Below are 13,455 nucleotides of genomic sequence, written 5' to 3'. Positions count from 1 at the left end.
CTCTCGAAAAGCTTTGGATTTTAAACACTGTGCCAGGAAATGGGAAGAAACAAACAAAACAGTAAAACATGAAGTTTAAGATGGATAAAACTTGGGCAAGATATGTCATAAAACTCCTCTTTTTTTATCTTTTTTTTTTAACATATAATGTATTAAAAGCTCCTCTTTCTTGAATGAGAATAGTGTCATTAGTTCTTGGTACAACTCAATATTCCCTAAGATAATAGATACATGTCTTTGAAAAACTTGTTTAGACTCCTCTGTGTGCATTGAATTACACACACATGCATACATTTTCCACAAAGTATCTGATAATTTCAGATGTATGTCTACACACATATTTTAGCCCTGGACATTTAATGTGCCAAGTTTTCCACCATCATCAATGTATGACACATAAGTTTAGGTAGACGTGATTTTGTTCCCATTACCTCCTCAAGGAGTTGGTCAAGTGTATAGAAAATCCATCTTTCTCCATTGCCTGCTCATATGAAGGCAAGATCATGTTAAAATACAACACTGGACTTATTCCTCTTTTATAGGGATTTCTCATTTACTCTCAGAGACTTGAATGCCTAATTAAGCTATCACACATTATTGCTAGAAGCATTTAACCAAAAGCATCCAGTGAAAGAGAGGCATTTTCCCCAAATCAGCACTGTATTTCCCAATATGGCTTTAAGATGCAAGAGACAGAAAACTCAACTCTTTAGTTTCATACCTGACTATCTTAATTTAAAGGCAATTTTAATGGTGTTACTAAAGGTGAAGACTAATCAAATCAGATAGTTTGAGGTGTTAGTTTACTGTTCTTCTTAAGTGCCCCTGCATTAACTAGTGCATTAAAATGACAACAGTGCTTTGCTGCTTTGAATTTTTGTAGCATATTAGATCAGCTAACCATCCCCCAAATTCATGTGTGACAAATTACAGGCAGTTTAGTTTTGGCAAGCTGACTGGGCCCATGCTAAGTGTCCTATTGTAGTGCTTTTTGATCCATACATTTCAAAATAATATAAAATCCTTTGTCTTAAATTTACATAATTCAATATATAGATTGAATTTAAAACTTTTTATTTGAAAAAGACAGAACACGAGTGGAGGGGAGGGGCAGAGCAAGAGGGGCAAGTGGACTCCTCGCTGAGCACAGGACTCTCTGGGAGCTCAAGGTGGGGCTCCACATGGGGCTCCACACCGGGTTCCATCCCAGGACCCTTGGAATCATGACCTGAGCCAAAGTCAGACGCTTAACCGACTGAGCCACCCAGGCACCCCTGAATTAAAAACTTTTTAAACCAAAGTCATTTAGCAGCAAATATCAGGGCATAACATTGTAAAAAGAAGCTCAAAAGAGGTACCTCCAAATATTTTGAAAATGTAATAGAGATTCTCACTTAAACCTGATAAATCATAAATTTGTAATGAATTTTAAATCAGTATGTTTTAAATATCACAGGTTCATCCGTCTCACTAAGTAATTGTTTTAAGAACAGCAAATTAAGATATAAAAATGTAAATACATAATTATTTTTAGTTTTAAGTACTGTGGTTCACTCACTTTAAACACTCATGAGGGACACTTAAAAATAGTTTCTGTTGTTAACGATAAGCACGTATCTTGAATCCTCACTGTTGGCACTAAGTGAAATGTTGCCCATAGGGTTCCTCTCCACAACCCTTTGAAGGATATCATGTATTATTCCCATTTTACAGATGTGGAAGTTGAGAGCTGAGGATGTGAAAAAACTAACAAAATGTCCATACTCCCACAAAATACCAGAACTGAGGTTCAAAGTCAGGTCTGTTAGAAGACAAGGAGCACATTTGTAATCACAGTGCTGTGCTCATGGCCCTAACGTCACAAGCTACGGACACATAATAGAGCAGAATAAATACACTGTCCTAGTAACATTTGTGCGGTGGTTAAACAGCAGTTCATTATTGTTGCTGAATTTTGGGAGCTTTATTCCATGAAAACATATGAATGCATATGTATGCAAGGCCTCCATTTCCTACCACAGAACGTTTGCCTTTGAAGTCTCCGCTTAGCTAGTTTGGTTCTTAGTTGAGCATTTAGCAAAAGTTAAAATGTAATGCCAAACTTCATTGGTTGGATTTTTTATTAGATAAGGTAGAAATGAAAGCAGCAGGCAATTTAATTAGCAGTAATTTTTCTGGGCAAGTCATTACTTTGATGAACTTCAGAGCAATGTTTATGGCTCCTAATTAACCATGTTAGTCATTTGATTGAATAATCACTTTGGAAATGTTTCTACAATTTGATTAGAGTCTGACCCACTCTGATAGTCATAAATTAACTGATACCACTTTAGGATAACATGACTTTAGTTACTTGAGGGGAATAAACTCCTCTTAGTCATATTTTTTCAGGCTTCTCTGGACTCTATAAGGGATACCGATTTTAAGGATAGACTGGATTTAAACAATGCTCGCCAAGTGTCTCAATTTCAAGAGCTGATGTTAATTTTATTTACTCTGGAGTATAATCAATAGTATTAAGGATGGCAAAGACACAATTATATTCTTATGTATGTATTTTTTTTTTCCCCTAAATTGCCATTCATGGCTTTTCTTAGAACTTAGATGACAAGTTTGGTCTCTGGAACTGTAATGGAGGTACTGTCTTTAACCTTATTATAAATCATTAATTTATTATGAATTTTAAATCAGTATACTTTAATTTTTATTTTATTTTTTTAAAGATTTTATTTAGTCATTTGACAGAGAGAGACACAGCAAGAGAGGGAACACAAGCAGGGGGAGGGGGAGAGGGAGAAGCAGGCTTCCCGCAGAGCAGGAGCCTGATGTGGGCCTCGATCCCAGGACCCTGGGATCATGGTCTGAGCCAAAGGCGGACGCTTAATGACTGAGCCACCCAGGTGGCCCTAAATCAGTGTACTTTAAATGTCATCTTGATAAATAGAATTTATGAAAAAATATTACAGAATTAGCACAAGAAATAACAAATCGGCAAGGTCTGTAGAGACGTGGGAATTAGTGAAATGATCATCACATTCTATCTTTGATGTCACATGCCCAGGATCATGCTTATTTTGTATTACGTTACAGCACTTTTATAAGATGTTCCTTCATCTTTGACTCATGCGTTTCTTATAAATGCTTGGATTTCCTCTCCTCCTCTTTTTGTCCCCCTCTGGGGAGGAAAGACTGCATTTAGTCACACTTACATATAATAGAGTTTAATCTATACGTTTTCCTCTAGCTGCCTCGAGAGCAGCCTACAGCCATACCCCAGCTGGGCAGCAGTCAGTAAAAGTGTTTTGTGGCAGGCTGTCAACATTGCTACAACAAAATTCTTACCTCTAAACAGCTGCTGAACTGATAGCGGAGTCATTAACACTGTCCCTCCTAGGCCCAGCTGCTTTGAGGGTCCTATGCCTGGCAATAAATCAACATAACATTAAAAATTAATTTGAAGTACCACTGGTTAAAAAGTATGGATAAAATGGACTGCTAGCTCTTTGGTAACCCAGAAGTTCAACTACTCTGCAACCCCATTATAAGTTTCCTGATATCAGGAAACAAGATAAACTCTGTCTTTCGCAGGGTCAGAATTACATACTAGATCATATGTTATATAAAGAAAGCATGGTGTTCTAAAATGTTTGATAAAGAGTTTTATATTGTTTTCAACTCATAAGCTTGTTGATTTCTACATACTTTTTAAGTGTTACCACTATTACGAATTGCCATTAAGATAGTTTTGACTAAAACCACGTAAACTTTTTTCTGTGAAAAATTATCTCATATTTTGGTTGACACTAATCACCAGGCAATTTTTTTTTAAATCAGATAGACTTTAAAAATGGAACATTCCAGACCAAGAAAGAATGACCTCTAGGCCAAATAAATAGTGCTAATTATCTGTTATAACATGAAAGTCTGTGGATGGATAGTTAAGAAGAGATGAGGGTCTTTAGCTCCCAATTCATTTATATGTTCTTTATTCCTTGTTCAGAAATCATGTACTTGCTACAAGTGGTAGAATGGAGGACATACTCTTGTATTAAATAGGACATTTGTCCTATGTATTTTATAAGTTTATTTTTGTATGTGTTGAAAGTTTCAAAAACTTGAGGATACATGCAGATGATAGAATTAATTTAGTCACATATATTTAAACATTCCTGTAGAATCTGTATATGTTATGTACAGGCTTGGGCCCAGGTTCATGGGACCTAAAATATAAAATTGGGGGAACCTTCTGAAAGAAAAAGAAAAAGCAACAGCATCTACAAAATGAGTTGCAGGGCATCGGAAGGGATTCCTGTAAATGGAGGGTCCTTCCTGAAGCTACAACTTCATTGGTTTCACCAGAAATCAACCTCTGGTCATGTGAGTGACACTCTATTCAGAATCAAAGAACTTGAGCCTGTAATAGACTTTATTTATTTATTTATTTATTTATTTTTAAAGATTTTATCTATTTATTTGACAGAGAGATAGTGAGAGCAGGAACACAAGCAGGGGGAGTGGGAGAGGGAGAAGCAGACTCCCCACCGAGCAGGGAGCCTGATGTGGGGCTCGATCCTAGTACCCTGGTATCATGACCTGAGCCGAAGGCAGACGCTTAATGACTGAGGCACCCAGGCGCCCTGACTGTAATAGACTTTAGATACCATCTGATCCAGCCCTTTATTTTATATAAGCTTAGATACAGAATGACTTATCTAAAGTCATTTAGCTTTATTAGAAGTAAGTTAAGAACTCGAATTTTAATCTTTTGTCTCCTAATCCATATGTCTGTCCTTTCCCCTATACCTAGGCTACTAAACATGTTAAATACACAGCCATCACTATGACTCAAGTTTAACCATTAACCAAGTTTATTTTCTCAGTGATGAGTTAACTTGGTCAGGTAGGCAAGGCCTCAGTCCTAGCGTCATAATGGTGTTTGCTATGAAATTGTTGGATTTCTGTTTTATAGCTGCATTTGTTTTGAATATTACCTGTGTGCTTAACAAAATAAAAAGGCAGTCATACTTTTTATCTGGGGGTGAAAAATAGCAGTCACCTTAAAAGACTAGAGTAATTTTAAGAGATGTGGCAGTTTTGTCTTTTCATAATAATTTCTAACAGTGTTCCTGAAATAAACCATGACTGAGTCTTTGTTGATCTTTGCTTTGAATACCATGGGATATACAAATTTATCCCACAAATGCCCCAAATGTATCTTTACTCATGACCCCATTTGTTCCAAGGGCACTCTCACATTCATGTGGGGCTGCAGGCGAGCCACCCTTTAGTAAACGTGGGGAAAACTTTGAATTTACATGCCTGTTGAAGAGAATCCGTGTCTGCCATGATATGCTTCTCATTTTTGCATTCCTTTTTTTTTTTAAGATTTATTTATTTATTTTAGAGAGAGAGAGAGAGCAACTTGGGGGAGGGGCAGAGGTACAGAGAGAGAATCTCAAGCAGACTCCCTGCTGAGCTTGGAGCCCAACGCGGGGCTCCATCTCACAACCCTGAGATCATAACCTGAGCCGAAATCAAGAGTTGGACGCGTAAACCAACTGAGCCACTGAGGTGCCCATCATTTTCCCATTTCCTGTGTGGGCCCTGTCTAAAATGTTAACTACCCATTGAGAAGCTCCCCTCAGGGAGACTCATGTCAGTTCCTATCTGCACTCTGTTGGTAACAGCACATTTTCAGCTCCAAACTTCTCTTTGACTGATGTTTTTTTCTTCTTTCAGAAGTGCCTAGCTGCCACTCCATTTATATGAGGCAAGAAGGCTTCCTGGCTCATCCCAGCAGAACAGAAGTTAAGTTTTCTATTATTGAAATTCTTTGTGAATACAGTCAAAATTATCAGAGGTACCAAAGATGCAGTCATTTGATTGATTAATCATTATATTTTATGGAAAAAATCACTTATGTTCCCTAAACCACTATTTTAAAACTTTATCTTTTTAAAGTAAAAGGAAGATGTTTCAGGTCATGTTATCTTGAATTTGGTTAAGAGTCATGTGCACATAAACAGCTGAAAAGTGAATTTCTGTATTCTTTTTTTTTTTTGTCAACAACCACATCCTTTAAAAACAGAACATGTGCTTTATAGATTAGCCTTCCTTACTACTCTCTACTGAAATTTATCTTTGAGGAATTTCAGTTTTGCTCTAAGAGCTAAGTCTGTGTTTTGAAATAAAAGAGAGTAGATTTAAATATACTTGCCTTTGTATATCCTGGATTTTTCATTTTTAGACAAGTAATTGTTAAGAATGGAATTTCACATAAGAGGCCTACAGAAGGGAGTTTTTATTGTGGATGTGTTCATGGTAACCATGGTGGGAAAGCTTTCATCTAATGGACTTTGATACCTGCAAAGTAATGGATAACAAAGGATCTTCTCTGGATGCATTCCCTATTAAAGTGTTTCTGGAAATATGTGCATGATTCATGACATAAACGTTCTGTTTCCTCGGTAAGATGGCATAGGTTCATCTTCTTTAGGTTAGGTCTAATACTGGTTGTTTGGTATAAGTGATACTGATAGAAGTAAATGCTTAATTTGAAGAAGAGTATAATAAGCTGGTAAATCCAAAATATTTGGGACCAAAAATTTAGCAGAAATGCAGTGTAATTATTGTCACTGCTATTGTTATTATTATGTACTCACTGTAGAGACCAGTACAACTGAGAAAGAAAACTGTGACTAAAGTATATGAAATTTCTTCCTGGTAATTAAAGACGATGATTCAGTGAAGGTCACAGTCAAGGATATATGGGGGAGAAAATGATTGCTAAAAGCCTTTGATTTAGTTTGCATTTTTTCTGTGGACTTAGTTTTGTTACAGGAAAAAAGGAAAGTTTAAAAAGAAAATTAAAACTGTCTTGGCTGTTGAAGATGAAAACATGAGGTTAGCCCAGCTAAATATTTCTCCGGGGAAGTAAGAGGTAAACTGAATGTGTTTCAGTTTATCAGGGTAATTGTGCAAGGTAAATATAAGTAACTCGTCTTGATTTTCCTCTTGTCTCATGAATAACAAAACTTGGAAGAAAATGAAAAAGATGATATCTTGTAATTTCTAGGTTTGGCAGGGTTTACCTGCTTTGTGCTTGGGGTAGTAATAATATAAATATCTACTTGTCATATATCACTGTGCACTAGGTACTGTTCTAAACTTGCTGTATTAAATCAGTTAATTTCAGAACAACCCCTTTAAGACAGGTGATTCATTATCATTCCCATTTTATAGGTGAGGAAACAGAGACACAGAGGCTGAATAGTGTGTCTAAGATCATGGAGCTAAAAAATGGCAAAGTCCTTTTCTGCCCCAGTTTTTGTGGTTAATGGCTGTATTTTAAATTGCTTGTGAGCTTCATTTGTATCATGAATAAATGTATCCTATTTCCTCCCACAGGCTGTATGTTTGAGAAGGGCCCCAGGCAGTTTTACGATGACACCTGTGTTGTCCCGGAGAAATTCGATGGTAGGTTTCTCATTGTGCTTCAAGTTCCATTTTTTTAAGAGGGAGTGGAGAGATCACCCTTGACTCTCCTGAAAACAGTTGACATCCCTACTTAAAGATTTCCATGCACATCATTTATGATGCATTCAACTCTTGCTAAACTTTACCTTTTATAAATTCTCTCTTCCTTCCCCTATTTAGAAGCTTTTTCTTTTGTCCTATGAGAGATCTCATTTTTAAAGATATAACCAGAGACTATCATTCTTGCTGGGCTTTGTGTAGAGTACGAGGGGTCTTTCCATTGCCCTGCTGAGCACATGCAGCTTGTTGTTCGAGATTTATTGAAAGCTGATCCCATAATTAACAAAGCAGAACAGAAAGCATGCTACTGTGGATGCACAGATGACTAATGCAGCCTCTTTCCTTTTATTGTTCATGAAAAGATGCATTATGGAACACAGGAACAACATAGCTGCCCATTTAGTTAGTGATTGTTAGTCGTTCTTTTTTTGTTTTTCCTTTTTTTTCCCCCTGGGAAGATGTTCATTACTAATGTGCAATTACTTTGTAATTGCTTAAGATGGAGTTAGGAAAGCATTACCTTTTTAATATCACTCGCTATTGCAGTGAAAAGGTCCCAGATTTTAGAAAAGAGTGTCAAGTTAGAATTTTTTTTTTTTTTTCTTGACAAAGGTGGCAGAAGTCAGCATCTACGAGGAAGCTTGGGGAAAAGTGAACAGTTAGTTGATTTAGTGGTTCTTCAGAGTGGGCTCCGTATTTCCTGCTTTGATTGTTTAACAGGAAATGAGCAGGGACCCTCTGATTAGCTGATTGCACAAACTTTGGGGATCATGGCTGTAATGACTTGGTAGCTCTCAGAAGTTTTTAATTGTCATTATTTAAACAGCAAAGTGCATGCTCAGATTGCTTCTCCATCTCTAATTAGTTTCTTGAAGACTACTTTCTTCCTGAGGTTTTTGCTACTCTGGTCCTTCTCAGAAAGAATGATAATTTGGGGAAGATCTGTTTCCTTAGTCTTCCTTTAAATGGCTACATTCACTCAAGGTCACAGGGTTAAGCTCCCGTAGGGGTCACTTTTTTGGCCTTATTCTAAATAGCTGTTAGTTTTAAGCTTCGAGCTTCAGTGTGGTATGTGCTAGTTAGCATCATTAACAGCATCACAGTTCTTAAAACACAGCCTTTTCTCTTAAGACAAAGCATAAAGCCTTTACTTTTTGGAATGACCTCCATCGGTTTTTTTGTTTTGTTTTGTTTTTCATTCTTAGTGAGCTTAACATTTTAAGAAATCTTGATTACCAGTATAGGCATTTAAGGAAATAAAAAGAGCTCAAAACTACAAGTGGGATTATGATATAATCTAACAGGCCTAAGTCACACTAATGTTTAGAGAAACAATCTATCTTGATTATTTATTCCCTTTGACTTTTAAATATTCTTCAACTTTGTACTAAGAAAATGTTTTTTGGAAGATAGTTTTATATTTGATAAGGACTAGAGAACAAGGGAATAGAAAAGCAAAAGGTTATTTTTTCATTGACAAGGCTAGAATAGTCCGTCACATTTATAGGCAGAAGCAATCTAGAGATTATAAAATTTGACAGTGTTTCACTCTCTCTGCATAATTGCTGTTACCCCCATGAAAAAATTTGTCTCAGAAGGAAAAACTGAAATAAATAAAACTGTCATTGAAATCAATATGAAGAGACGCTTCTGTATTATCTAGCTTTGACCAAAATGACATAATGATTTCTTGCAGCTATTGATTGAATGATTTTATTTTGGTTGTGGTTTTTAAAGTGTTGTTCTTTTTGTAATTATTTTAAGAGGTGTATATCTGTCTGTTAACCAAAAGAAAGTTTTAAGAAGCTTCTGATCTGGTCTGTTTTATAATTCACACTTACTGTGAATAGATTGGCTTGAATATATTCTGTCTGAATTATTTCTATAGTGGAGAAGAGAAATTCATGCATTAACAATGAATGATATGTTTGTAGGGCCCTAGACACTCAATCCCCAGTGTGACCAATTCCGCATATTTTTGGGGATGGTTGACTGGAGGTAGATGTAAATAATCAGGAGTTATGACTGAATTTTTGTTTGTTAAAAACAAGGTACCTGACCAGATTTATACCAGAAGAATTACAACACTAACACCCTTATTGCCGTAATCTACTTAATACTACTGGTTTTTATACTATATATAGATAACAAATAAATGTAACACAAACCAGCCTTTCTTGATTAAAAAGATAGATTTACAGAAAGCTCCTGTATATGTGTTTTTAGATTGCACTTTTAGAAAAAGACTAGCAAGCTAAATTCACGTGACTGAAATGCAAACAAGGGATAAAGAAAAATGAAGGAGTTTTTATTTGCTGCCGGTTAAGAAAGTGGTAGTGCCAGTATGAAGGTGTGGGAAAAAGGTGGTCTGATGATAATCTGATATGCCCTGATTTACCTGTGTGATTTTCCTAATTTACATAAAGTACAGATGACTTAACTCAGAATTTAGGAATTAAATTTCCTTTGAGATGGGACGCCTGGGTGGTTCCATTGGTTGAGTGTCCAACTCCTGATTTTGGCTCAGGTCATGAGCTCAGGGTCATGGGATCGAGTCCCACATCGGGCTCAGTGCGAGTCTGTGTGGGATTCTCTCCCTTTCCCTCTGCCTCTCCCCCTCCTCTCTCTCTCTCAAATAAGTAAATAAATCTGTAAAAATAAGTAAGTAAATAAATAAAAGTAAATTTGCTTTGAAATATTTGCATTATAATTTGCAAATTTTTTCATGTACTGATCAATGAAGTATTACAAGGTTAGTTTGCAGAATTTGTACAAATAAAATGTCCAGAGCTTAAAATCAATTACTCCCTCTTCCATGTTGCTTAGAGCCGTGAATAATGTCATTAACAATAAAAGAAAGAAGTGTGATTGGATGGTATGGTTTTTAAATAAATGAGTGAAAACAAAGATAGTTATACAAAATTTTAATAAGCAAATGACATTCGTGGATTTATTCTACACTCGTTCGCATTTATTTTGACCCTTATATGTTAGATATAGTTGCCTGTAAGTTTGTACAGGTTCTTGGTTTACATTAAAGCCTTTAACTGTTTTAAAGCCCTATTTAAAGTGGTAACGTTATATTTCATAGAAACCCGTAAAGTGGTTGTGGCTGAACCATTTTCATGATTGCTTTAATGTAAATTTTATGTAAATGTTGTAATATTGCTAATAATAGAAACTTTAACATTTTTAAATTTAGGAGACATCAAACAGGAGCCAGGAATGTATCGGGAAGGACCCACATACCAGCGGCGGGGATCACTTCAGCTCTGGCAGTTTTTGGTAGCCCTTCTGGATGACCCTTCTAATTCTCATTTCATTGCGTGGACTGGGCGAGGCATGGAATTTAAACTGATTGAGCCTGAAGAGGTGGGTTTAGTAGTTTTTTGTTAGGAAAATTGGATACATTACAATATAAAGAAACAAATATTGATTAATATGCTAAAAATGTATTTTTTTTAATTTTAAAACTTTAGGGAAACCTGAATTAGAAAGTGGGCAAAGGGGAAAAAAAAGTCTACATTTAAAATAAGAAATGAATATGACCCTCGTGCACATGCAAATGGAGTGTTTTCCTGAAAAACTTCTCAGATCAATTTTTATTCTCCTCAGGTCTGGCTTTAGGCTTAAAACTACTATTATTTATTACAGCATAACCCACCGATAGCATTTTGGACCTCTACAGAAAGGTGACTTTTATATAAAATGTTTGTATCTTACTAAAGGTGCTTTCTCAGCTACTATTAAAATCGACTTTAGTTTGCATTAGTCAAGAAAGCAATGGATAGCTTTTTTTTTTTTAAGATTTTATTTATTTATTTATCTGAGAGAGAGAGAGAGAGAGAAAGAGTGCGCATAAGCAGGGGGAGTGGCAGGCAGAGGGAGAAGCAGGCTCCCGGCTGAGCAAGGAGCCCGATGCGGGACTTGATCCCTGGACCCTGAGATCATGACCTGAGCTGAAGGCAGACGTTTAACCAACGGAGCCACCCAGGTGTCCCTGGATGACTTGCAATTAACATGCCTATGCCTGCTTATATTGGCTGTAGGGTCTAAACGCCTCAAAAACGTGTAAAATCTAGGAAGATATCCAGCTATTTTGAACCCAAAGTGATTAGTTTAGATTAGCATAGACTGGACATCTACAACCGACGCTAATGGGCCCATACATCTTAAATTTTCTGCCCTCTGAAACCATATATTCATTCATAATCAGATAACATGTCCTTGTTTGATATCCAGAAAATAAGTCATCTTCCTTATTTAAGAGATGGTCTGATTCAAATTTGTATTAAAAGAAGTTTGAAATAAGAGGAGCTGGTTAGCATAATTATGTCTACTTCAGATTATATCAATACACTAGTAGTCTAGAGGGTTAGCTTTGCATCTCCATTGCGCTAATGAAACACATGCACAGAGGGCTCGATATCAGAATTTGAAAATACCCATCATCTAGTATGGGCTAAGTATTTGGGTATTTGAATTTCATAGTGTGTCTGAGCCTTAATTTGCCTGTCAAAGGAAATTCATTTTTATGCAGATGTGCTTAAATGATGTAAGTGAAAGACCCATAAAAATGTGAAGCACTAACAAAGGGAGACTGGAAACACTTAAAGTAACTTGCAAGCCCTTTAACGTAATGGGAGTGTGTGCTCTTCACCTCATCACACATGTTAATAATCACTGCAAGAGTTGGTTCATCCTAGAACTGAGTACATTCAACAGGAATTTATATCAGTTATTTCCCTTTACCTACGACTAAAATGAAGTGAGCAGAAACAGAACTTTTTATTTTTGCCATATATTTGTTAAGGTGGAAAAATTACTGAATTATGTTGGTCACTAATGATCTCAGAAGAATAAAATCCTTATGAATGTAATTAAGTTCTGTATTTAGCAATTGTTGACTTTCATGATGTTCAGGTTGAATAAGTAGAATAGAAGACTTGAACAGATGACCATTAACTTCATCAGATTCTGAATTTCTGGGATTTTTAAATGCAGGAAAGACATACCTTTACCTCTGTTCAGTACAACAAACATTTAGATACCTTTTCTGTGGAAGACTCATAAAGTAAAAAAGAGCCAGGTGATTCAGAGTCAGTAGACCATTTCCAAAGAGTAACTAACTCAGTGGTAGTTGTTCAGTAAGTACTAAGGCTCCTAAGGCTTTTGTTCACAATGAAACATCACATTTCTGATTCCTCTTTGCTCCCTGTTGCAGTTGCTTCCATTAGGCAATGGCTGTGCCATTTAAATTTATTCTTTGGAAAGTCTTTGTGCAATTTCTTTAGCCTCTGTGGCCCACAGTCGCCCTCCTCCTTATACCACACAGGAACTTTTTGAGGGTCTCTCTCAGCATGGCTCCTGGAAGGTGCCTCTGAAGCCATTCTTGTAGGAGATACTCCTTGGTTCATTTCTTTCTATTTCATTTTGCAGTTTAAAATGATATTGAGTGATGCTGTCATCCTGGGCTGATGATCTGCTCAGTGTGTTTGGGTAACATTAGCAAGCACATGCTCTTTAACATCTCTCTTTTTGAGATATTTGAGATAATGAGATGTTATTTTCAAATTCATCATAGATCCTAGGGAATTGTCTCAGGGAACGATTATTAACATAGTAAAGCATCTCTAGGACTCAGAGAAGAAGTCTTTCAAAGTCATTCAAATTTGTTGAGCTAGAAGAGTTACCAGGAACTCTGATAACCGGGACCTGATTGTGGTTTCCAGGTTTACTGTTGAGTATTCAAACATGATTTTTAAAAATCAATTAATGCTTGAGGTATTACATTTTCCTACTTAATTCATTTGACAATAAGAGTGATTTTTTTTTAAAGATTTTATGTATTCATGTCTTTGAGAGAGAGAGTGTGAGTGAGGGGAGGAACAGAGGGAGAGGGACAAGCAGACTCCATGC

At 36.3% G+C, this 13,455-nt stretch overlaps 1 protein-coding gene across 1 annotated transcript in view; it reads left to right on the top strand.

The window, feature by feature from the left end:
- ETV1 (ETS variant transcription factor 1) overlaps nucleotides 1-13,455 on the top strand; it is an 88,892-nt gene that overhangs the window by 67,321 nt on the left and 8,116 nt on the right. Inside the window, exons 10-13 of the mRNA XM_028119148.2 lie at nucleotides 5,740-5,807; nucleotide 6,969; nucleotides 7,408-7,476; nucleotides 10,739-10,908. Of these exons, the coding sequence (XP_027974949.1) occupies nucleotides 5,740-5,807; nucleotide 6,969; nucleotides 7,408-7,476; nucleotides 10,739-10,908 (308 nt within the window). The remainder of the gene's footprint in view (nucleotides 1-5,739; nucleotides 5,808-6,968; nucleotides 6,970-7,407; nucleotides 7,477-10,738; nucleotides 10,909-13,455) is intronic.

Source organism: Eumetopias jubatus, unplaced genomic scaffold (genome assembly GCF_037043125.1).
Source record: "Eumetopias jubatus isolate StellerSeaLion01/CBP00866 unplaced genomic scaffold, mEumJub1_p1.0 scaffold_14, whole genome shotgun sequence".
In the NCBI taxonomy this organism is placed as follows: domain Eukaryota; kingdom Metazoa; phylum Chordata; class Mammalia; order Carnivora; family Otariidae; genus Eumetopias; species Eumetopias jubatus.
Note: the sequence above shows the minus strand (reverse complement) of the source record. Positions and strands in the feature narration are given on the sequence as shown.